Raw genomic sequence first — 25,591 nt, 5'->3', positions numbered from 1 at the left:
TTGAGGTGCTGGAGCGTGTCCAGAGAAGGGCAACGGAGCTGGTGAGGGGTCTGGAGCACAAGTCTTGTGAGGAGCGGCTGAGGGAACTGGGGTGGTTCAGTCTGGAGAAGAGGAGGCTGAGGGGAGCCCTCATCGCTCTCTACAACTACCTGAAAAGGGGTTGTGGTGAGGTGGGTGTTGGTCTCTTCTCCCAAGTAACCAGTGATAGGAAATGTCCTCAAGTTGCACCAGGGGAGGTTTAGATTAGATATTAGGAAAAAATTCTTTACAGAGAGAGTGGTCAAGTGTTGGAACAGGCTGCCCAGGGAGGTGGTGGAGACACCAAAATCCCTGGAGGTGTTCAAAAAATGTGTGGACGTGGCACTTCAGGACATGGTTTAGTGGGCATGGTGGTGTTGGGTTGATGGTTGGACTTGATGATCTTAAAGGTCTTTTCCAATCTTAATGATTCTGTGTGATCCTGTGTGTGTGATTTTTAAATAACACTTTTTCTTCTTCCACCTTAGTGCAAAGCATTACAAATCCTGTGCCTACGGGTGTGCGTGTTCGTGCACAGACATATTCCAATTTTCTTTAGAAGTTATCATCAAAGTTCTGTATATCTAGCAGTTTGGATTTTCCCGTTAAAATCAGTATCTTATTGATTTGTAGGGTGCTTTGGCCAGCTGGTCCTCCCTAGCCTCCTTGTTAGCAGCTTAACAGAATACTAATTCACTGCAAGTCAGCTGTAATTTTCTAAATTATTAAGAAGTTAAGGATTTTCACTCTCTCTCTGAGGAGGCTTCAGCCTAAGCCTGATTTGTCTTCATCTGTAGTTCAATTCCACAGCATAATTCCTGCAATCATGTTTTGTGAGATCATTTTCATTGTTTGTAACGTCCTTGCTATTTTCTCTACACTTTAAAATAAGTATTTCTCATTGCATTGTGAACTGCTGGGGCACATGGTGAGTTTCTCTTCACTGAGTTCTAGAAACTCTCTCGATCTTCTTCCAGAAATAATTATGCTGGTTTATCAGTGTCTAGATGAAGTTTAAATTACTCTTCCTAATACGCATTACCTTGTGTTTTTTGAAGTCACAAGTAATACGCTACTCAATTCCCACAGTTTAAGTCACTCTGCTGATTACTGTCCTTCTTAGTTTTCAGTAATCCACAAGTTGTATTTATTGGTCAGTCACTTGTGTGGTATTTCCAGAGACAGTATATAATTGAATTTGAAATGCATTTCTGATGCTCATAAAAGCAATAAAAATGTCACCCTCTGCCTGCACATTAAAAATTCATCCCATGCAAGTAGAGGACAAATGCATAAAATGATCATTACGATGTGCAAAAACACTAGATACAGGAAAACGAGACTGGTCTCTGACTGGGCATAAAAACATTTATTAGATCTGCGCTCAAATGGCAGTATTTATTGAACTCTTCTAAAGTTACTGAAGAAAAAACGCTCCCGTTAGTAACTTGCCTAAGTCTACTTTAGCTTGCTTCAAAAACGTGATTTGTACCATTATGAACAAGAATGTGGATCCTGCGTGAAATTAGAATATAGTTCCTTGAAATAAAAGCCCCAAAAGATACCATTTCCTGTTAGGTGAGCCCATCCAGACAGTCAAATTATCTATGTGACTACTCTTCTGATGAACATACAGTGCCAAAGGGGAGACCTATTCCCCCTCAAAACAGAATTTCAACACCTACTTAAGGTTCAGAAACTTGTCCTTGAGTCTACTGTAGACAAACCAGGCCAATGGAGCTGCTGTCAATTGTCTTTTCCCTTCTAAAATGCCATCCATCTGCACCTTCCAGGTTCCTATCTCTCTATTTAGATTTCTTCTCACATCTGAATTTGTACTGAAATCAACACACGATTCAAGCCAGCCTGCCCCTGTGGGCAGGACACGGAAACACCATTCAGAAAACTCAACTAGTTTCCTTGACTTGAGCACTCTTCTCAACAAACTGGCTGTTGTATCAACAGTGCTTTTGTTTTCTCTCTTTAATTTCTCTGTCTTAGCCAAAGAAGCAATAAGCCTTTCAGGGCAGTCCACTCAACTCTTATTTTTTGCATGCTCAGCACAAAGTAAAATTAACAGGTAATTAAGCACGCCGTGAGTCACTAGCTCCTCTCAAGATTCCCAGGAGAGTTCTTAAAATTGGGTCTAGGAGTAGAAATTAAAATCCATCTTTTGCTCACACGGATTATTTTTCATAAGCCTGAGATACGACATACACCCTCCTTTTCCCACATCAGAACTGACTGATTTTGGTTATTGCAGCCCTGGGGCCAGGCCCCAGCCGTTCCACCCCGTTGGGTTTGGGAGCCTTGCTGAGAACCCTGCGTCGGCGGCACCACAAAGCGTGTGTACAGGCTGATGAGTTTTCCTCCTCTGCTTGGCCTAATTCAAATGCAAATGCCTCCAGGAATTCGGTATTGAGGACCTCCTATCCTCCACGTTGTTGTGGTGTTGATAAGTTGTTATTCCTAAGATACTTTGGAGAGTTATTTAAATACAATAGTTTGAAATTATTTAACCTAGCAGAATATCTCCGTTCACACTCTAGTAGCAGGCAGGTTTGCTGGAGGTGGTTTGTATCCCCGGCCTGACATTGCTCTGCACCTTCGTCTAATCACTCTGAGTAATTATTTTCTGACCAAAATCTACACTAATAGGGGATTTATCTTTTAAGTATCAATATCAAGATGCAGCTGGTACCTTCTAAAGAAGGGGGAAAACCCTCACAGCAGGAACCTTCTCCCCAGGTCCTCAAAGTACACACAACAAACAAATGCCGTAATTTCAAAACCAAAACCAAACCATCATTTCAATTAAAACTCACTGACAATTGCTCAGGAAAGCCAAGAATACTTGCTTCTCACAATGCAATATTTATTAAAATGGAGTTATGCAGTTTTGGCCATTCAAAAACTATTCTTATGTGCTACTGCGGTTTGTCGTTACGGTTTTGCTTGGAAGACCTCAGGAAAATACTCACACCATGAAACCACCGAGTGTGCCAAGAAGGCTGTTCTGTCTGGCAAGGAAAAATGCCTTACTTGGCTGCCAAAAAAAAAAAAATCTCAGGGAATCGAGAGTCTTCTGAGACCAAGGTCAAGCATTGGTGAACATTTGCACTTCTTTTGGACAGTTTCTTCACTTGGAATCTCTTTGCCAGCAGAGACTGAGAATGGGCCACCCCAAATATGTCATAACACCATGGTTAGGACATTATCCTGAGGATCAGGTTTAGGTCAGCCCACGAATGAGCAAAGAACTTGATCTTGATCTATCAGAGACAAATCAGTATGTTTTGGTTCAAAGCAGATTGAAGAAAGAGTAGACCTCCATTTGTCTCTGGTTTGGTGAAGGCTCCTACACTCACGCTCAGTTTTTCATTTCTGTTGGAAGCTCCCAGATAGGAGCCAGATTCTTTGTTTTCCTCAAATCAACATGAATTTAACACTTAGAATTCAGTGAAGGAGAAAATGTAGTTCATTAAAAAAGCCTTTCTTTTTTTTCTGGTCAGCTCATGAACCAAAATCCCTCTCCTCCAGGCACTCCCATCTTTACACACTGAAGTAATATGAGCAAAGTCATTAGAAAATTGGCTCATATCACTCAGAGAATATTTTCACACATACTGTGGCACAGAGAGAGACACTGTGAACTAGCAGCGGGGAAGACAAAATAATCAATTTACCAAACCTATATAACCTGTGGGCATTTACTGATCAAATAAGTTAATTTTACGCATCAGGATTTCACACTAAACAAAAGTTTTTGAAAGAGATCTACTATCGTCGATGCCAATAGCTACTTTCTGTAATGATTCATTTTCTGCTAATTATACTTCCCTATCTTTAGAACAGACTTTCTATATCTTCATACTTCAACTTGTTAAACCATTCTGAGGGGAAACTACTATTTGTACGTATAAGGCAGATTGCCAAGTCTGAAGACAATTACAAATAATAAATGAGATACACATCTAAACAGCTATTTCTAATCACATTAAAGGCTTTGTACCTAATCTTGCTTGCACTTTGCTAATACAAAACACAACAATCACCAGGTTAAAAATGTGTACTCAGAGAGATGAACGAAGATGTGCTTGGAGAACAGCATACGTAGAGCCTTTTCTAACCTTCAAGGGTACCACAACAAAAGCAAGAACTTTATTCAATGAGTTTTCCTGTTGGAAAAGCATCTTCACATCTGAACGTGCAAATAACCTTCCTACTCTCACAGCATCACAATACACTGCCCCCGTACCAACGGACCACAGGGTTCAAACCAGCACCAACACAGCATTTCTCTTGCAACTATGAATACTTCTGGCACCCCAGGGTCCACTGCTGTCTTATCTGCTTGACTTCTCAAACTCCCCCATGCTCCTTCTTCAAGTCTCCATCCAAGACTGCAGACTTTGCGCACCTGTATGCTGCACTGGCCATCCAAACAAGCTGCATTCAATGATCACAAGCTAAAAGTACCTCAGATACTGAGAATAGCATGGACTTGGGCTGAAACAATAGTAAGGGCATGAATACCACCTTCAAAGCATTCCCCTTGGAGTGAGTTTCTTCCTTGTAAAGGCTATTGATTCATGCCAAAAACACGCTGCAAACATTATTTTCTTGCCTTTGAAGATCAATGTCCAATTTCATTCCATGGGTTATTTAAAAAGAAGAACAAAACCCATCACATTCATCATATTTCTCATCTTGTTCCAAGTTACGGGAGACTGAGAAAGAAGCACGCAGAGGACAGATGCAATATTTGGAACCATGTAAATCACAAAGAGGTACAGAAAATATCCCCAGTGGCTGGCCAGGTAGTGGGACAAGCTTTACGAGCCACCACCACCCACCACGCTCTACAACCTGTGTCCATACCACGACAGTAAACACCGCTCTCACTCGGCCTGCTGGGTGAAACAAAAAATCCACTGCTCTCACAGCACCGTGATAACCCCAGTGATAACAAATTAAGAGGTACTAGATAACTAGAAGCAGTGAAAGTTAAACTCGGTGATAGAAAAGATTAATTCAGGAAATACCTGACATACTCCCTTTGCTCCTAGGTCTGTCAACAGTCACGGGTGGTTTGTTTGGGTATCAACAGGAGGAGCAGAACCCGCCACTGAGCAAAGAAAGTGTAAAAGTTCCCTAAGCCACCGTCCTAAGATTTATTTCAAATATTTGTTAAAGCAAATTTTCTTCTTTTACCTGCCAGATCAGCTATTAGTGAGCTCCCCAAGCTGCAGGCATGCAAGACAAGTAAGTATAGTATTGCAGTATGTGGGATATAAAAGTGGATAAACACAACTGTATTGCATCAGTATAACACATTTAAGCATCCTTCGTCCCTAACATTTTGCAGAGATACAATCTAAATACGGAGAGGATCTCTTTTCCTTATGAATCACTGTTATCACCCCATGAGTATAATGCAATATTATCACAATATTTCACTCACACCTCTAATCGCACCCAAATAGCAAACCAGCAGCTTCCTCTATGCCGAGGCTCCATCTCCAACGCAGCGTGCTTTCACGTCTCTAACAGAAGCTACAGCATCTTTTTGTAATGTCAAGGCCAAAATTAGATGTGCTATTCCTTGCCAAAGAGTATCAAAGGGTGGCCTCACTGCACGCTTCCTAGCAGACAACCCAACGGAGGGCCGGAGTTTAATGAGCTAGTCGTTTGGAAGCGTGCCCGGTTCTTTACTTAATTTGGCCTTTACACTCTAATACAGTTCAGAGTACAAGATGTGCTCCCGAGTTATGCATTGCGACACGACGAATTCAAAGACCGTCCCTATTCTTCATCTCAGTACGGTTTGTTTTGTATTCAGCAACACGGTTTATTTGCAGTCAGCAACTGTTTCGTCCAGATTACTAACGAAGATCAGAATCGCCCCTTCAGAAGGATCTAGACCAATTCATGAGTTTTATGCTCCCATATGCATGGTTCCAATTTGCAGAGGAAGTAATAATTCATTTTATTTCAAAGTTCCTAAGAGCCAGCGCATGCTATTTCATTTTTGCTTGAACAAACATAGACTTCAACACGTATTAATCCCCAAAGGATTTCCAATCAGCAAAACATGATTACATGATCTTTATTCAAACGCGTGCATCTGCAGGGTTTTGTGTTTATTAAGAGTTAACTGAAGTGACAGCTAATGAGACTTGTGAAGAAATCTTTGTTCTCGCTGAAATACATTTTTTTGCAAAGATTTACCAAATGGCCCAGAAAAAAAAAAAAAGGAAAAAAGAAAAAGATTTCAGGGACAAGTGGCACATCAATTTCCATTTTTCCATCAGTCTGTTCCTCATCCACAGCTGGGTTAGCTGGGCAATGCGATATTTGTCAGCCATCCATAAGGAAAGATTAAATGAAGGCTAAAGCCTTTGATATGCAAGTTTGCTTACAAAACCATATGGTGGGTTTTATTTTCACTGTGGTTCTCTTCAAAAGTACCAGCCAGCCTTTTCCAGCAGAGAGAAAAACCACTTCTTCATAATCTAAGTGTATTTAAGTAACAGTTATCAAAATGCCTTCACTTCTGAATCTGTATTGGATCTTTCTGATGTACAGAAAATAAACGCCAATTAGATAATGTGAAGAAATAACCCATTTCTTCGACTGTCGCCACGTTTTTTTTACTGACCCCATTAGAGGAAGGTTGTGGCTGGCAGACAAAGGTGTCGCTGATATTCCTCCTATCCCGTGACCATTTATTTCTTAAAAGAACTGGCACCACCTAAGCACCACATTACGGGGGGTAACTCCAGTTATCCCAAGTCTTCCACTCTTCCCCGGCCACGACGATTTAACTTCCAATGCTCTGGTTCAGGCCGCACGTCTTTCAGACCAGGCAATCTGGTTTAGATCTGTGTTTCTAAAGCATCTTTTATAATAGAGCCCGAAGCATGTTTTTAGCCAGCACCACGTTACAACGCACTACTAAACCAGTGCCAGGAGAAAGCAGCAATGACAGAGGCTGTTTTCATCAAGTCTAAAGCCTTGTGGCAAAGCGTTGGGTCTTCAAAATCACTCTGCATCCTTTTCATGAAGGATTCATTTAAACTTCAGTGAATCCTTCACAAAAAAGTGGACTCCAAGTTAATGCACTGCTACCTACCTACTGGCATTGTGAGTCCTGCCTGAATGTTTCAACCCAGATCTCAGCGTCATCAGAAGTCTTCTATCTCCACTCACACCTGAGGCACGGCTTTGAGGGTTTGGGAATGGTCTAAGTATGGGCATGAATTCAGGGACCAGCTATAAGGGACACAGTCAGGTGACACACAGTCATCAAACATTAAACATTTACTGTTTGCCCTCTAACGTCTGAAATTTTATTCCTGTTTTCACTTCCTTCCCAGATCTCAACTTTCTCAGCTGTGTCTTGATGCTTAGGACTCGCCGCTGCAGCAGAATCTATTAGTGGCAACTTGAATTTGCTGAAGTAATATAATGAGCCTGATAATAAAATTACTCCGTTTTTCACTCATGCAAAGTGTGTAGAAGTTGCACACCGAGGTCTTCCCTGTAGCTTCATCCAAACCACCCTGCAAGTTCTGGGAATAAAGGAAAATGTCATCCCACAGTAGCTAAACACAGTTTGAAGCCTCAGACAGCTTTCTGGCACACACTGCTGCCATTTTAAGGAACTGTATCATGTCCCTTCAGTTCTAGACATGATAAATTAAAGGACAAAACTCAAGTATATGTAAGCCCTGTTGCCACCGTGCCCTCCTCAAGCACATCAGCTAGAATCATAGATTCATAAAATCATAGAGTAGTTTGGGTTGAAAGGGACCTTCAAAGGTCACCTAGTCCAACCCCCCCTGCCATGAGCAGGGACATCTTCAACTAGATCAGGGTGCTCAGAGCCCCGTCCAACCTGACCTGGGATGTCTCCAGGGATGGGGCATCTACCACCTCTCTGGGCAACCTGTCCCAGGGCTTCACCACTCTCCTTGTGAAAAACTTCTTCCTTCTATCTAGTCTAAATCTGCCCTCTTTTAGTTCAAAACCGTTACCCCTTGTCCTATCACAACATGTTTCCTATTTTGTCACGTAGTTTTAACGCTGAGAGCTGGATCTCTGAAGAGGGAAAAAAAACCCCAACAAACCTCACAGTCCTTAGGTCAGGATGGCTACAAACAGTGACAGCTCGAGCTTCCCACCAAGCTCCAGTGGCGTCCCCGTGGCCGCGAGGAGGAAATCTCCATACACCTTTCAGCTGAAAGCTTGTGTGCTGGCAAACTGCAACCTTGAGTGTACAGAAATACATAAAAGAGCCTAAAATACAATGTCGGACTACACAGAGGCTCTTAGGAAGGTAACTGCTGTTTACTGTGATTCCAATGCCCATCAGGTCATTGCAAAAATAAGCCTGCTTAAGACCCAGCAATGAAACTAATGTAAAGAAACAGCACTTAGGCTCAAGTTAGCCTCTTCCACTAGCGATTAAGCAGTTGCCATGGAAATGAAGTTGATCCTGCCTGACCTGTCTTTCCTATATGTGGTGGTCATCATGTGAAGTATTACTTCTTGCTGTGGCATTTTGCCTTGATTAATATCTAAACCTGAAATAAAAAGATCAGGTTTTTAACAACTCAGGCATATACAACCCCCTGTTTGGGTTTTTTCTATCAAGGCTACTGACTGCAACAGTCAATTTTTAAAGTGCAGTTTACATTCTTAGACTTCATTTGAGATGAAGTCATAGGAAACATGTGCCACTACTTTGAAGCCAAAGGTAATTAGAAGTGCTCAGTACTGCAAGAAAAAAAAAGATATTGAAAAAGGAAGACAACAAGGTCATGCAAAAACGCTACACACCATGAGTCTACTAGAAAGCAAAACAAAGGCGATGGCAAAAATTCCTGTTAAGAAAGTGGCATTTTTTTATTTAAGAGGTCTACCCAACACCGTCTGAGTAACCAGCATACCCACGTTGGTCTTCTGTCACCACTCTCCTCTGTGGCTGGGCATGGCAGTAGAGCAGGCTCTTCCCCTCACCTAGAACCAGCTACTGCTCCAAGCTAGCTCATGGCTATCCATCTGCTGCCAGATTGCATTTGATTTCACTCTTTCTAGTGCCAGTTGTCCAACCGCGATTGCCAAAACACAAAGAGGCACCAACAAATCCAAAACTGGCCCATGAGATTCCTCCTGAAATTTTTCCACAACAGTATCCTCAAATAAACATATACTCGGACATGTCCTACTCTCAAGGACAGAGATCTGCCCCACCTCTCTCGTGACCTGTCCTGACCTGCACCATCTTTCCACGAAAGGTACTTGCTCTCACGTCCAGTCCAAACATCCCAAACCTCAACTCATGGCCATTGCCCCTTGTTTTATCACTTGCCAGTAACAAGAAGAGTTTGACTCCCTACCTTTGCAACTGCGTCTGCAGTAATGGGAGACTGCTCTTAAATCCCCTCTTAACCCACTCTGTGTCAATCCTGAGAGGCTTCTCTATGGCTCAAAACACCTTGCTCCATGTGTGGTCTCTCCAGCACCGAGTAGAGGGACTAAATACGTACCTTGACCTGCCAGCCGTGCTCTTCCTAATGGACTGGCTCACGGTGACACCATCCTAGTGTCTTTTACTCACCTTGGCCCCCACTGTATGGCCCAGGTCCTTTTCTACAGAACTCTGGTCCAGTCAGTCAGTCCCCGGCCTCTGCCAATGCATGGGAATTATTCCACCCCAGGGACAAAACCTCTACCCTATACTCCATGTCGAGTTTCATGAGGTTGATTTTGACCCAACAGACAAATTCCTCAAGGTCTCTCTCAAATGAAGGCTCGGCACCAACAGCCCCTTTCCCCTCATTTATCCCTGGATGCACATTTGCTGAAGGTGACTCTGTCCCACCATCCAGTCTCTCAATGAAGACATGGACTGTCTGCCCCAGCATCAACCCCTAGCGTACTCTGCTTTTCACTGGCACGGGCTAAACAATCAAAGCCATCAATTACCTCTCTCCAAGCCTGACAGTCCTGCCAACTTTCAACGCATCTAACCATCCGTGCATCCAGCCCATTCGTCCTCAGTTTCCAAATGACAATGCTGCAGGCAACAGTGTCAAAAGCCTTTCTAAACCCAAAACAAATGACATCCACTGCTCTCCCCTCATCCTTGTAGTCATTTCATTGTGCAAGGTATCCATCACAGAGAGCAGAAATGTCTTTCATTATTTCTGAAATATTCCGTCAACAAATTATTCAGCCCTGAAGCTACATTTTTTCATCAAATAAATGGTTTGCCAAAATGCTTTGCTTGGCATTGTGTGTTTGCAGACAAACTCAGATTATTCATTAGGATCAAAAGACAGTTTGGATACACAGTTTTCAAACACGAAGCCTAAGATATCCTTCTAGCAATTAGTCTGTACTCAAACTTTTCCACCAGCTGTGGAAAAAAAGGCACTTTTTCTACTACTTTCTGTCCCGACTGTTGCACGTGTTTTAAGCATTCCAATTTGCATGCAGATAAGCATCGTTTCCTTGGAGCCCATCAGTAATTCCCTAAAAGTTTTGTTTCCGCTGGAGACCTCAGCTGGTTTTCCAATTATCAACTCAAGACAACGAACAGTTTTGCAAGGAGAAAAAGTGCCAGCGAACATAACCCAAAGGCATGACTGACCCCGGCCAGACCCAACGCTTGCATACAAGTGCTGGCAAGAGAGCTCCTCTGCCATGGACTTTGATGGTTAATAAGACAACATCGGTGAAGGACACTGGGATTCATTTAATGAGACTGGTCCACTGCCTATTTAACTATAACTTCGGACCAGAAGAGAAAAAGCAAGAACGGACCGACACTGATTTCTGGCAGCCATGTTGCACACAGAATAACTAATGAAGAACATCTAGGGTGTTACTTACAGCCCAGTTTTCAGTATTTACTGGTTTAGGGTGCAAGTTGTTAGACTGTTCAGTCCCGTGCAAGCATCTCTAAAGCTGCCTTGTTTGGGCAAATGAGAGCAAAATATTTATCAGTGTCATCCAAGCACTCATCTTCCTTTGCAGATGAAGGTGCTTAATCAATTGTATTTGAAAAATCTGTTAAATAATTTAAGGCATGTAAAAATGTTATTTACTCCGAAGTCTTTTAACAAGACAAGGAGCTGAGGGCTTCCATGTGCGGTCAAATACATCACTGTGAAATTCAAGCGTCTCTTAGAAGAGGGGGCCAAAAAAAAAGACACTGAAACTAAACTTCAGCCTGTTTAGCTCAGGTTACTCACTCATTTGAAGAACCATCATCATCACCATCATCACCGTCCTCCTCCTCATCATCCTCCTTCTCCTCCTTTCACATAGCAGCTGATACATGTTAATATTTTATTATTAGCAGAGCAAAAGGAAATGATGTTTGGAAGCCTCCAACTGCATTTCTAACAGTATATAAAAAGTTTTGGAGTGGCTGCCACTGAGAAGACCAGTCTCAGTTTGCCAGGTCAAAAAGCAAAATATTTTACAGCAGACACCTTTCACTGCTGAAATCCTTCTCCTGAGCACTGTGGAACAACTCCTTTGAGGACAGGAGACTGTCAGGTGCTTTGGTAGGTATCTATTTGTAATTTGAGCATGAAAATAGACACAAGAATAGAGACTGTCTGGTGCAGTAACATGTTGGATAGGTGGATAAAAGTTTTTTTGTGAGAAATGTCAGACACAAGGACGAGCTCTGAAATGTCTGACTATCAAATGGCTGCACGCTAACCAAGGGCTCCAAAACTGAGTAATTTGGGGCCCGTGAGAGAAGAGAGTTAAATGAGTCATGGGGAACTTATCCCTGAAAAAGAAGGTTAAGAAACAGACCTGGATCTTCAAACACACCATATTGTCTTGTCTTTTCACCCGGCAAAGTGAGCCTACCTTGCTGAGACCTTGAGAGCACTCAGATGCAAACCCACCTCCTTGGTCTGCTGGGCTTGTGCTTTCCCTTTGATTTCCAACCCATTGATTAATGGATTAATAAGCCAATGCCAATCACTTAAAAGGAGCTGAAGGGCTTTGACCTCTTCAGATGGGAGCTCTGGACACTTGGCCCAACTCAGACACCTTGGTCAAACCATTGGTGAGCGATGTCACGTGTGGGCACACAGGCAGCATAACAGGCCGGGAACGTTTGTGGCCATAAAAGAGAGATAAATGGATAAGCACCACACCCCTTGCTATTTTCTACATTGCCAGTAAACCGTATCAGTATTGTTTTATAAACGAAGGAGTAAAGACTACTGCGTTTCGCCTGGATAAAGGCCACAGGACTGAGACTTCTGTGATTCCTCCTAAACTTTAAAACTACTATCAATACTTGCATGAACCATTCTCAATGGCTATCAGTTCAATTACAAATAAGAGATTAGTCAATTGTAAAAGTCAGATAATAAACCGTGTACCCTGATTTCTGGCACAACGCAGGCCTTAGGACTTTTTGAACTAACCGCTTACAGTAGAACACAGTTTTTAGAAAAACATGACAACTTCATTTTGAAATGAATTATACAATCCATCACAATCTTTTTCATATTGCTTCAATACTTAAGAATTACTTTTGTCATAACACCAGGCTTACTGCTAGCCTAGCTCAACTTCTGGCCACATTCCTTCCTTTTTTTAAGAGCCTTTTATTAAAGCTTTTTTCCCTGCAAAGACTCGTATAAACTGTGACCATGTCACTTTGTTGACTCCTCTAGGTTAGAGTAGATGTAGTGAGTTCCTCGTGTCTCTTGGTATCCAGGCATCTTTTCCAACCCCATACTCATTCCCACAGCTCTCCTCTCAACTCTATGCCACGTACCTGTCCATGTCCCTCCTGAACTACGGACATCTGAGTTGGGAAAGACATCCCAGCTGCAGAGAGCACACCATATGCGAGCTCATGCAACCCTCCTGGTTTTGACCGTCGGTCCAAAGACTTCTTCAATCATTTTTGGCCTAGCGTTGCACTAATTTCATTTCCAGCCACTGATGTAGGCCCTCCAACTCTTTTCTAAGCTAGCTTTCAGCTGCTTCATATCAGGTCAAGCTCCTCACAGGTGTCTGATTAGAGAATGCCAATGCTTCACATTTATCATCCAGAAAAAAATTTCCCAAAGCTTACTTCTCACAAGCCCACCGTTTCTTACAATCCTATCATCTTCTTTTACAGTCTGAATCCCATTTCAGTTGCTGTATATTTTGTCCAAGATCAGTAGCAGCCCATTTAATCAACAGCAGCCTGACACAAACTCTGTCTTCCACTTCTAGAACCTCTGAGCTGTTCATTAAAATCAGTTATTTATGACCAAAAACCCACCCTCAACAACCCTTAAAATAATTCTTTGATGCAAGCTGCCTAGACTTGTCGGTTTTAAAGTAACTAATTCTAATAGCTGTTGAATTTCATCATCAACTTACTGAACAGTTGGATTACTGCGTAATTCCACTATTTCCAATTAATTTTTCTTTCTTTAGACAGCTTTACCATTTCCAGACCTCGGAACCCATAGCGCGAAAATATTATGATGACCGTTATTTTTTTCCTCTTGCATGGCCCTTCGTACTATTAGTTCTGTATTTTTTCTTCCGTCCTTTTGCTTCTTTTATCACGTCTATACTTTACTTTTCTATAGTTCCTACTTCATCACTACCACCCTTCCTTAGATGACAGAGTCATTAATGTCAGTACGCTTCAGCAGCTGCCTGCTGATGTAAGTATCTAAACACCACATTTCATCTCAATGCTGTTTTGCCTTCTCTCTCTCTCTTCCACTCTTTTGGTATGGGGTCCCAAACTGGGACTGTCCCCCGCTGGCTTCTTGGACAGTTGAGTATCTCTGGGAGCCCATGGGTGGTCTGGGTTCAGGTTGGGCTGAACTGCCACCCTATGCTGCTTCACCTGCCTGCCACCAAACTGGTCATGTATCAGGGGTATCTTCTAGCTGCCACGGTGACATGGGAGACATCTTCTATTTTACAAGATCAGAGACTGCCTATTCCCATCTCTCCAAAGCTCTGCAGGACACCTCTCTGCTTAATCCACCTGCTCCAAGTCACAGCTGCTGCTCGTCATTGGTCACCTTGAAACAAAACATAAACGTGAAGCATAAACCACGCTCCAAAAAGCTCCAAAATGTCTCATCTTTTGCAATTCATCGCAATTCATCCATCTTTAATGCTTTAATACCAAGCGTCACCGTCCAGCTCTATTCTGCCACAGCTAGGGTGCGAACGACTAACCCGGGCATTTTAAATAGTTGATAGAGCAAAGGCCCAGAGATATCACCATAGAGCATCTGCAAAATAACCACCTAACAAGTCTTGCCGGGTTATTCTGGGCTGCCGCCTCAGCTCGTCGCTTGTTAGGGAAACCTCAACGAAGCTACCCAAGGCTGTCCAGGATGTAGCTAACTGCTGCAGATCTTGATTCAGAGATGATGCTACCTTCCAGTGTCCTAAATTTTAAGTCATGCTATGATGTGATCAGAATAAAATAACCTTCATATCTAATAATTTAATCTATTTTAATATTTGCATTATAAACCCCAAATCTTAATCAGTCTACTCTTCACTACATTTTAGCAAGCAATGGAAAACAATTTTCTTGGTACATACAGCCACAAACATCCTCATAATGCTACAATACAAAATGTTAACTTGGCAAGCATGAATTATTTCAAACAAACTCTAACACTTTAATAAATCTCCAGTTATGCCTAATGTTCTGCATCGAGCTGTGAAGGGCTTGATTTCTTTGCTGCTCCAGAAAACACAAACGTCTAAGTCATTTCTCAGCCTGGTTTCTCTAACTTATAGTTAGGCAGCGAGCCAGGATTGGTTTTGACCTGATGCAAAATTGCCGACAAGAGTTTTCCGTCTCCAAAGAGACAGGATGGCGGATGTAGCCATCCCCGATGGCGCGGACGCACCACTGTGACAACAGAGGACTAGACTGTGGTCCCGTTTGTATCAGTATAAAACCACACTACCACTTGGTTTACCAGTAACTAGGTCCTGTTGACTGATCTGCACCTGAGATCACACTCCACAGATGTTGAAAAGTAAAACGTAATCTGATTGTTAACTGATCGTACAGAATGGATTAAGTCATTGATAATAATTGAGAGTAAGTCACGGCTTTATTCTGGCTTAACTTCATTTTTTTGCCATCTCTGCCTTCCCCACAGACACCGACCCCTTTGCCAGTTTGCTTCACACGGCTCCTACGCTGGTTCTCTTCAGCAAGGTTTAGAAAAGAGAAGCACAGCCCAACATTGCATTTAGTGCAGGGAAAATTGCACTAAAATATTTTGGAGCTGCTGTTGGACAGTGTTTGGAATTTGTTTTTTTCTTAGACTGAAGAATGAGACACGCCATCGGTCTTCCTGAGAGCATCTGTTTTGTGAGGATTGCCATATAACGAATAAGGGTATTTTGACTGATCCGAATCATGAAAATTCTTTAGTTTTCAACTGCTGCTTGTTTTCTTTCTGCTCATTTAAAAAAAATCCAACCCTCTCTTCCAACTTAATGCCAGGATTGCTGACTCAGATGAATTCTTATGTTGTTGTTGCGTTTTACCCCTGCAACAGTAAGTCTTTATGCATGATCTTTCCTTCCTTCTTTCTGTGCAAGGTTACAAAGCTTCATTGCTATCACCTTTTAACATTGAGCAATGAAGGAATTGTCCTTCTCTTTTCTTTCTACGCAAGACATTAGGAAAAGGTTCCTCACTGAGAAGGTGGTTGGTCACTGGAACAGGCTCCTGAGGGAGGTGGTCATGGTATCAAGTCTGTCAGAGTTCAAGGAGTGTCAGCTTGATGCTCTTAGTCACATGGTTTAGTTTTAGGTGGTCCTGTGAGTAGGGAGTTGGACTTGATGATCCTTATGGGTCCCTTCCAGCTTGAGATACTCTATGATTCTATCATTCTAAGTTAGCCTGAAGACCCCAAATGGCTATGCGTGGACCTGCAGAATAGATTTACCTGGACGATGTTGACTTGGAAGCACTAGGTTACAGAATAAGCACAGGTTATAGCAGAAGCACAGGTTATAGAATAACCGAAAAGGAGAAGGCAGTGACTTAAATCCAAATAAGATCTTGTGCCTCTTGAGGTCATGAGCGCATCTTTGAAGGTGTTTTTCCTTACTGATAGAGTCACTATGGGGGGGAAAAGGATGTATGTGGCTTTGTTCTCCTTTGAAATGTAAAGACGTTATCTCATGTAGCACAGCAATCCTACCAGCAAATTACATTTTACCTCTCCAAGAAAACTCTGAGCTGAATGATAAAAAAATGGGAAAAGAAAGTCAAAATCCTCACCATCCACAGACATCTTATTACCACTACCACCTGCGGCCTCCGTCACACAGCCCGCGGCTTCCATTTCTGCACACCCTGCTCCCTGCAACTGACTGTTTCCCGCTAGACATATCAATTCATCATTTCTGCAAAGCCCTAAAATGCCCCACGGATGGACACTGGGAGCAAAGTCGGTGTCTGTCAACTGCCTTGGGTAAATTATTTACTGCCAAATTGCAGATCGGCAGCAGTGGCAAAAGGGAAATCACAACAAGCTCCACTGAAAGTCGCTGCGGTTCCCCCTTCGGTGTGCAAAGGAGTACGTCTGTACAAAGAGAGCAGGTTTACACTGGACATAAGAAAGAAACGTCCTACAATCAGGGTGGTGAGGCGCTGGCCCAGGTTGCCCAGAGAGGTGGTAGATGCCCTGGCCCTGGGGTCAGGTTGGATGGGGCTCTGAGCAACCTGCTCTACTTGAAGGTGTCCCTGCTCACTGCAGGGGGTTAGATGGCCTGTAAAGGTCCCTTCCTGCCCAAACTGTCCTATGAGTCTGAGATTCGATGACATTGAAACGAGATACAGATTTATTCCCATTTGTATTAATCCCCATTTCAAATACAGCTGACACCAACACTAATGCTATCTTCAAGGCAGTCCAGGGGCTGCTGTCTTCAACCCCCTTAATGCACTTAATTGGGTTATTGCAACTACCTTGATTGAAATGCTCCCATGTAAAAAAAGAAGCAATCACTCCTCTCCCTTCCTCATGCTCTTCATCAACAGAAACATGAGACTTTCGCCTTCTTTCCACTACTCCCTTTTCCTTGTGGTGCATCGCTTTCCACAACTCCCTGAAAGGGGTTGTGGTGAGGTGGGTGTTGGTCTCTTCTCCCAAGTAACCAGTGATAGAATGAGAGGAAATGGCCTCAAGTTGTGCCATGGGAGGTTTAGATTAGATATTAGGAAAAATTTCTTTACGGAGAGAGTGGTCAAGCATTGGCACAGGCTGCCCAGGGAGGTGGTGGAGTCACCATCTCTGGAAGTGTTCAAAAAACGTGTGGACGTGGCACTTCGGGACATGGTTTAGTGGGCATGGTGGTGTTGGGTTGGTGGTTGGACTTGATAATCTTAAAGGTCTTCTCCAACCTTAATGATTCTGTGATTGCCTCCAGTGAAGATTTTCCTTACATTAAAACATACTCGGTCAATATTAAACTTCTGTTACTTAAAAAATATTTGCCCCAGCCCTGTCATATGCATTAACAGCATTAACAAGGGATTATGGAGGCTAGATTGTGGCTACTGAAACAATCCATCACAAAGAGTGCTTTTAAAAAATCTTAACGTGGCCTTCCCTCCACTGGAAGATGAGAAAGACTATTTTTCTTGTTAAAGGGCAGAAGAAAAATTGACAGTTTGATACCGTAGCGCATCATTTCAGTTCTGCTCCAGCGCCTGCCTGTGCACCGTGGTGCGGTGGAACCACCTCCTCGTGCTCAGCCGCCTGCGAACAGAAACTTCCTTCGAGATATCCTCAGGTGTCCCTAGTACAAACTGAATTTAAAGCAATGTGGTAAAAAGCAAACAGACCAGACAGTCAAGATTTTGTTCCATTTCCAAAGCCAAAACATGGCTCTTTTTCCACGCAGGGCTCCTGAAGTACCACAAAACCTGTATCGCAGGCTGTCTTCATACTTTATGGAGGAGCCCAGGAGGCGCAAGGACCTCCTGAGAGCTCCTGTGGGCACCCTGGGTACCTTCACCATCTGCAGCCTTACACTCAGCTTCTCACGTAAAGCCTCCCCTGAACCTTTCCCATGCCTGCCCAAGGAAATACAACAGCCTTTTCCTTCTTTCTACCTTTAGGCCACCCCTTGCTTTGCTTCCTGACATCTTATTTACTCTCTGGCTTGCATCCCGGAGGCTGCTGCCGTCTTCCCCTGCTGTGGTAGCTCATTAACGCTCTTCCCCGCCGTGTCCACCTCGGCCGCCCACCCGCCTCCAAGCCGCTGCTGCTCCCTTTTGCTCTTGCCCGGGGGAGCTCGGCGATCCTTGGCAGCCCATTAGCTGCACCCGGTTGACACACGCACGGCTTCCCGGCACTCCATGAATCACAGCCTGCGGCTCTCCGTGCACTCCAGCTTGTCGTTAACAGTGAGAAATCCAGCTGAGGAACACAAAGCTCGCGGTGGTATATGTGGCTTTCTAAAAAGGCTGTTTTCCCCGCTGCTGGCTACAACACATGATTTACCTAACCAAAATGCCAAAGGCTGAAGATTCAGTCTTACAAACTCTCTCAAGTCACCTTAGCCTTCCCCACTAAAGCCCCAGGTATAAGTCCATGTAGGTCCTCAGGGCACGGTGAGTTTAGCATGACCTTCAAAGAATCAAGGGCTAAGTTCTACTTCCATCTCATCTTTAAAAAAAGCAACAAACAACCAAAAGGGACGGTATATAGATTTTTTTAAAAATTTGTGGCATATAAGTATGAATTCATTCTTCATTTTGAGGATCAGTGAGGAGTCCTGTAACACCATTAAACCTTCCTGCACTAATTGTGCTCAAAGTTGAGTTGATTTTCTGCCTACTTGATAGTCCCTCTTGCTTATCCTTTTGCTCACAATTATGAAAAAAGAATAATTTTAACCCTCACTGTGGACTCAAGGTGGCTGCAGACCTCAGCCAAGAATGAACCAGGTGGAGGTCTGCTCTGAAAGAGCTCCCATTTTTCCAGGCGTTCTCTTCGGAGCCGGACCCTTCTTGTGATGTGGAAAGAGTCCGTCCACTTACACTTCCCAGCTAAAACTGCCATGTAATAGATATGTTCTAATGCAGACCAGTTATTCAATCTTCCCTCTCTTAGCAGGCCTGTGGGGTTCATGCAGTGTGAGGTGACAGAAGGAACAGTGCATCTTCAGAGAGAAAGGAAGATACTACTTGACAGCTCTGCAAACTGGAGTAAAATTGTGGGTGGCGTACGATCTGCCTCGCTTGAGTTATGCTAACAGGAAAGAGATGGCTGAAAAATGTCACGTGTGAATGCTTCAGAAGAAAGGAATGATTCAGAGCTCTCCACAGACAGGCGTCAGGCGGCCAGCTCAGCTGCAAAGCTGCCAAATTACGTATTTATTTTCTCTCCCTGGTTTTACTCTTTCCTGGACAATGTGAGGCATGGTAGAAGAAGGAGAGCTGATTTTCAAGTTTTGTCATTTCGTCTATAGCTCTTGGGAGATGTGGTTTGGATGTTTCCAGCCTTCCTGGGTCCATCCGGCAGATCATAATCTGGGCATGAGCTTTCTTGTCACTGTTATCAATAGCACGGTTCATGGATCGCATGTTTGATCTGGTGTTTGTCGGCCTGGACAGCAACAGTGAAAGGTGGGGTAACTCTGTCTTCTTGGTTGACTCTCAGGTCAGGTGGAACCTGATCATGACAGAACAGTCCATCTTGTTCCACCCAGGGACACTCTTCGGACTGTTTTTGAAAATTTGGACAAAAGGTGGGTGATGGCCAGATCTTGCGGTTGCAAATACCCTTGAGACGATGCTTTTGGCCTTCAAAGTCTTGGACTGCACACCCGTCCTAGTGGGGATGGTGTTCTCCATTTTGGCGTTGGTTTGAAAAGGATGCCGGTCTAGACAGGTTCCTGCTACGAACAGGTACATCTATTCTTACATTTATCTTTGTATTAAGAATAGAGGCATTTATTTGTCTTACAGAAATATTTTCCCTTTTCTTCTTTCTCTGCTATCCCCTCTGTTCGTTTTGTCTACATTCCAGTGCTCCACAAAAGTTGTCTCCTTTACACCAAGGCCTGTTTTGCAGCTTTGGTCAGCTGAAACAATTTTCATGTCCATACTTCACCAACTCACCACCGATCTCCAACTCTCCTTTCCCAAAGTCTCTCCTCCCTTTGCCTTATTCTCTTAATTTTGCTCCCACTTCTATCCAGTATAATTTCACCCCTAAGATGCACTTTGGGAAACATTTCATGCAAAAACACAGGCAACCTTTCAAAGACACAGTCATTTAATAAAGCTTCACACATTCTTGTATTTGCTTTCCCCTCACTGACGAACGACTCACACAAAATGCAAAGCGTTCTCTAAAAATCATCACACTACTCACGTTGACCGATTTCAGTACGTGTCGCCACAATTAAATACGTGGGTATACACAAAAAACTCTACCAGCCTGATTCCCCACGAGTGCATCAACTCCATTTCTTAGTCATAACCAGCTCAGTTCTGCCATGTCTGTCCAGATCAAAACTTCCCTCTTCAGCCAATTTCGAGTGGATAAAAATGACAATGAGACTCAAGATCAAGCCAGAGCTCTATGACAAAATGCTAAAGGCTGAGGGGTGGGTAGTTTTTCAGCCAGACTAAAGGCTTTGATATTAACATGAAGTATAAAGCTTGGGCTAACAAGATACTTCAATTTTCTTTCTATTAGCACTACTGAATTTTTATTTATAAAACTCAAGGTTGTGTGTGTATGTATGAACTTCCTTTAAGCTTCCACTTCTAAAGCTCGATCCTGCCTTCGAGGTGACACAGACTATTCATCATTTGTTCTCCTGATCTGGTCCAGCATCTTGGATGAATCAGAGTTTACATGGTGGACCGGAATATAAGGTCTCTTTTTATGGAACATTTAGGAAGTTTTGTTGTAAAAAAATACAAGATTTACTCTTCCAAGGCGTTCTGGTGTTTAAACTTCTATGATTTAGCAGAAAATTATTACACTTGCCACAGCATAAGGCTTTTTCTCATCTTTTATTTCCTGGATAAATTTATTTTATAAATAGCTGTTTCCTTACCTGAAATATTCTGATGTTGCTTAGATGGAATTATTTTTAGTATCGGCTTGAGAAGGAGCTCATTCTAATGTTCTAACAATGATTGTTGCAGTGAGATGTAGGTCTGCTGTAACCTCCACTGCAGAATGATGCTCTTCCTTGCTTGTATAAGGGCAAATACATTCAACGATATACAGAAAGCATTAAACTGGGTAAAAACTAAAGAAATGCTCAGCCAAAAACGCTATACCATAAGGAGTTACTAAATCTGCAGCACAACATCATAACTTTTTACTGTTAGCTGCACTACTAACTAGCTTGATCCAGCATTGATTTAGCCACATAGCGAGCTACTGAAAATTTGTGTTTCAAGGGAATCATTGCTACGATCTGTCATTCAGCATACACATAGGGATCAAAAAATAGCCTGGATTTTCCATCCCTTACTTGAAGCATGTGCTGCGAGGGAATTAGGCCATCTTTTGATCACGTCAAAGATCATCCATTGACTTTACAAGCAACAGAAAAGGATACACAAACCGGTTCCTCATAAATAATATGAAAAAGAGGACATCCACTCGCTCCTTACTCCAGTACATTGCAGTTGATTTATGTAAGTCAGAAGAGTTATCTCAAGTTTTATAAGCCCATGAAAACTACTACTCCTTGGAGCAACCAGGAGACAGCCTTCTGGCCCAGGAACCACTGGGAAGGTAGATCTGGATTCCTCAACCAAGAAACGTACTTTATATGGTGTGTTCTTAAGGCGTTCAGAAGAATGGATTGGACTATACATACTCTGGACATAAAAGGGTGAAGCTAAGAGAACAGTAGCTGACCTCTGTCATCAGTATGTTCCTTCCATGGAAAAACATGGCAAAACCACCACACTGGCCGCAAGCGTAATATTTCATGCAATGAATACAAGAAGCCTTGGTGATACTGGTGCTCAGACTGCACTTATTTTCAGCAAGACAAATGAGAATATATGCATCGTCTTATTTCACCTCCAAAAGCTTAATTTCTATTGTATTTTGTTCACAGGTGAAAATAGGTTATGGAAGACAATGACCATTATGTTATTGTGACTAATGACAAGATTAGAAAGGGCAACTTTTTTAGACCAATGTCAGCAGAAAATAATGCTGTCCAACCCCACTGACTTTGCTGTGAACAGGTGCCATCTAAACTTTTGCTTCTATTGTGTTTGATTTCTTGACAAGAGTATTTTCATCCACTTATTGATATAGGACACAAAAAAAGAAGAGCAAAGAACAAGGTCAACAATTGACATACTCCTTGTTTTCAAGATTTACTTTTTCCTTAAAAAGATTTAGAATGAAAGCATCCTTAAAAATGATAATTTAATGTAATAAATGGAGTTTACATTGCACTTGAAATAGCTATGGATGCACAGAGCACAACTGGAAGACATGATGGGAAGGTACCGTTTTGTAACGACCTTCCTACAGCTACCTGCCCCACGTTACAATTGTTGTGTAGGAAGAAATCTTTTCCTAAATTCAAGTGGTAAGATTTAGAGAAAAATCTATCTGCTTGCCTTAGGCCTTTCTAATGAGCATTAATATACGCGGCTCGACACACTGTAACAGGCCATGACCGAGAAGCTCAGACACAGTGTGAGAAAACGCTTCGCGGTTTCTTCCTCACACTATTTGCTTTAAAATTAAAGCTGGGGAGGCTGTGCGGAACCTGCATCCAAATTAATCTCGACAATCTTCTAGCAAACCTCTATTAAAACTCCAAGCTTAAGAGCTTAATGTGTGCACGGTTTCTGCTTTGGAAGAGAGCCAGAGGCTCTAACCCCCAGAAGGGATCTTGTATTCATTTTCTTGGTTTCATTCACCAGCACACAAGAAAGGCCAACGCTTGTTAACGTTTGAATTTATGATTTTTTAATCCCTTTCAGTATGGCAACAGGTTTTGTTTTCTCTCCTGAGTTTGCTTGTTAATAACCATAAACTGAGACACCTGGAAAAAGCTAGACTTTGGTGACTACACTTTCATGTCATCTCTGAGCACCAGAACATCTCCATGGAGCTCCTGGTCCTCTCCAGGGCAACACCTTGTCCTCATCGGAGGTCATGCTACCTGGCCAATTATTTTAGTTTCATTATGTTGTTATTATTATTATTTTTACTCATGACTGAAAATAATCACAGGTGAAATTCCAGGCCACAAGGAGAGGCCAGGAGGTAGGATGTCAACCCAGCCAAAAACCAATGTAGTGAGTAGGGCAGGTCTCTGCTCCCGTATCTAAGCGGTTAACTATGTCCCAACTTCGGTTAATTCCTCACCCATGGTCCTGGCTGAGCTGCGGTGCAGCCACGCTCGTGCCCAGGGTATCGGTCCAACGGGACACCTTCCTGGCTCCGCTTGCCCTGCCCTATCCCTAAAGCCTTTCCTGGAGATCACAGGACTGTGGTCACCCTGTGGGACAGTTCAGTTTTGCGACTCCCGGACAAAATCATCACAGAGATTTGGTTAGTATACAGATATTTATATACTACTTTTCTGTATGTATATTATATATATTGAATAATAGCTAATTTTTATATTATTATAACAGTACTATTTTTTCTAAGTCCATTTTTCCTCCAATACTATCTGGAGAAAAACAAATTTAGAGTTGAATGAACGCAGGCCACTCCTTGAGTTTATGTTACTGAATGCCCAAGTGAATGTAATGTGAACGTTTTACCAATTTTAGAAGTCTTATATCTGAAAACATATAAATAAGCACATCAGAAACAAAAGTAGATCAAGCATATGACACGGCAGGGTTAAAAATTAGTATGCTCACATTAGGGAGAGCTGTTACCTGCCAACTGATACGGCTGCAAAAAAGGGAAGAAATCAAGTACAGCCTCCCCCGGAGAGAGGTGTAAAGGAGCCCAGATTGGAAGGAATTTGGTCACATCCCCACCCACCACCAGCAGAAACCATCTCTCGGGTACAATTTTACGCCTCGCACCGCTTCCGCACAGCGAGGGGTGATGGGTTCGGGGGGAAATGAAGCAGCGGGGAACGTTTCGATCTGGGACAAGCCTGGCGTAGGAACACCTTGGTAATGACGGGATTCCTTACAGCATCGCATTGCCCTGGGCGGTATTTTTCTCTGCAATTCGGTGACATCATGCTTCTCTTTGGGTTCGCTGACAAGAAACACGGCCCGTTCCTCACTGCTACGGCACACCTGCACTGCTGGGACAGTAGACACCACCTTGGTGAGGAGCGTTTCCTCCAGTTTCAGATGGCAGCAGGAACCGAAGGCAACTTTGCGAGAGTCAAATTTAAAGGAGTGGAAGACGTGGCTTTATGTCTGGCTTCTTATTCATCTAACCTGTATTCTACAGCAACCTCAAGCTTTTGCTTCTCTAGAAACTTGCAGTTCACCTCTAGAAGCACAAGAACACACTTGGAATGGACTTTGTTCTTTCTGCAACAGTTTACAAACCAGATTTTTCCCTAGGGAGGGTGTGTTTGGTTTTTTTTAAATGCGTATTTTCTTTAATAAGGTACGCTTCGAATGACTCCTGCTAAGGCTTCTTTTCTTACACCTCCGGCTGCGTGACTCTCCGCCACCGAATAACTCCCAAGGGGAATGAAACTAAACAGCGGCAGGATTCCTCCTGGGGCTCACCCTCCTTTCGGCTGGAAGGTGTGACTTACAGAGGGTTAAACAACAAATGAAGTAATAAAAAAAAAAAAAAAGAAATGAGAAGGAAACAAATCAAATACTGCACTCACAAAAAAAAAAAGTCAAAAGATGAGGACGGCAGTTTCACTGTATTTTTGATAAAGTAAACAAGTGTCATACCTTTTTAAAAATTCCATATACTCAGTATGCTTGATGAGGCCTGTCCTCATCATTATTGTTTGAAAACATTGCCGATCAATAGCCCAAAGTTTCACATTTACGAGAGCTGGAAAAAACAAGACAAGGGGAAAATGTAATTAGCAAAATGTCAAAATTTGAAAAACCTGTTGTGACTGCAGAGGAAAACAAATTCATTCATGAGAAAGCATGAAAATGGGTACACACTTCAAAACAGTAACATAAAACCCATCCGCTGGACAATGGACTAGGCATGCACTGAAATGATCCGAAATATCTGAAATTTTAGCTGTAGTGCACGGGCTCGTGGAAGATCGCCTAAAAGCAGCTGCTTTTAGAGATGAGAAGAAACCAATGCCGGCTGGAAGCGAGCAAGAAACGGGGTCAGTTCACCGTACCCTGGGACGCGTCATTGCCTACAACACCCAGTGACCCGGGGGAATTTTTACCACATTGTCCGATTTCAGAGGCAACAAAATTCATTAAGGTTTCATCCTACTCCCAAAGTACATGACGAATTTCTCCTTGACCGTGACAGGTTTTCCAGAAACTTGTCCTGTTACAGCCTAATGATTGAACCCGTACCAATTCTGGGCGTTTCGAATA

General features: G+C 42.8%; 1 protein-coding gene across 2 annotated transcripts in view; it reads right to left on the bottom strand.

Annotated features, from left to right (window-relative positions):
- The window catches only part of PRKG1 (protein kinase cGMP-dependent 1), a gene marked incomplete at its 3' end in the record, with an annotated part of 511,845 nt that overhangs the window by 164,200 nt on the left and 322,054 nt on the right, over nucleotides 1–25,591 (bottom strand). For both annotated transcript variants that reach the window (XM_082002384.1, XM_082002383.1), the window contains exon 4: nucleotides 24,968–25,073. In XM_082002384.1, coding sequence (XP_081858510.1) covers nucleotides 24,968–25,073 — 106 coding nt within the window. The remainder of the gene's footprint in view (nucleotides 1–24,967; nucleotides 25,074–25,591) is intronic.

The sequence above is a fragment of the Phaethon aethereus genome (genome assembly GCF_964289735.1).
Source record: "Phaethon aethereus genome assembly, chromosome: 7".
NCBI classification, from domain to species: Eukaryota; Metazoa; Chordata; class Aves; order Phaethontiformes; family Phaethontidae; genus Phaethon; species Phaethon aethereus.
This window is presented reverse-complemented; position numbering and strand designations above follow the sequence as displayed.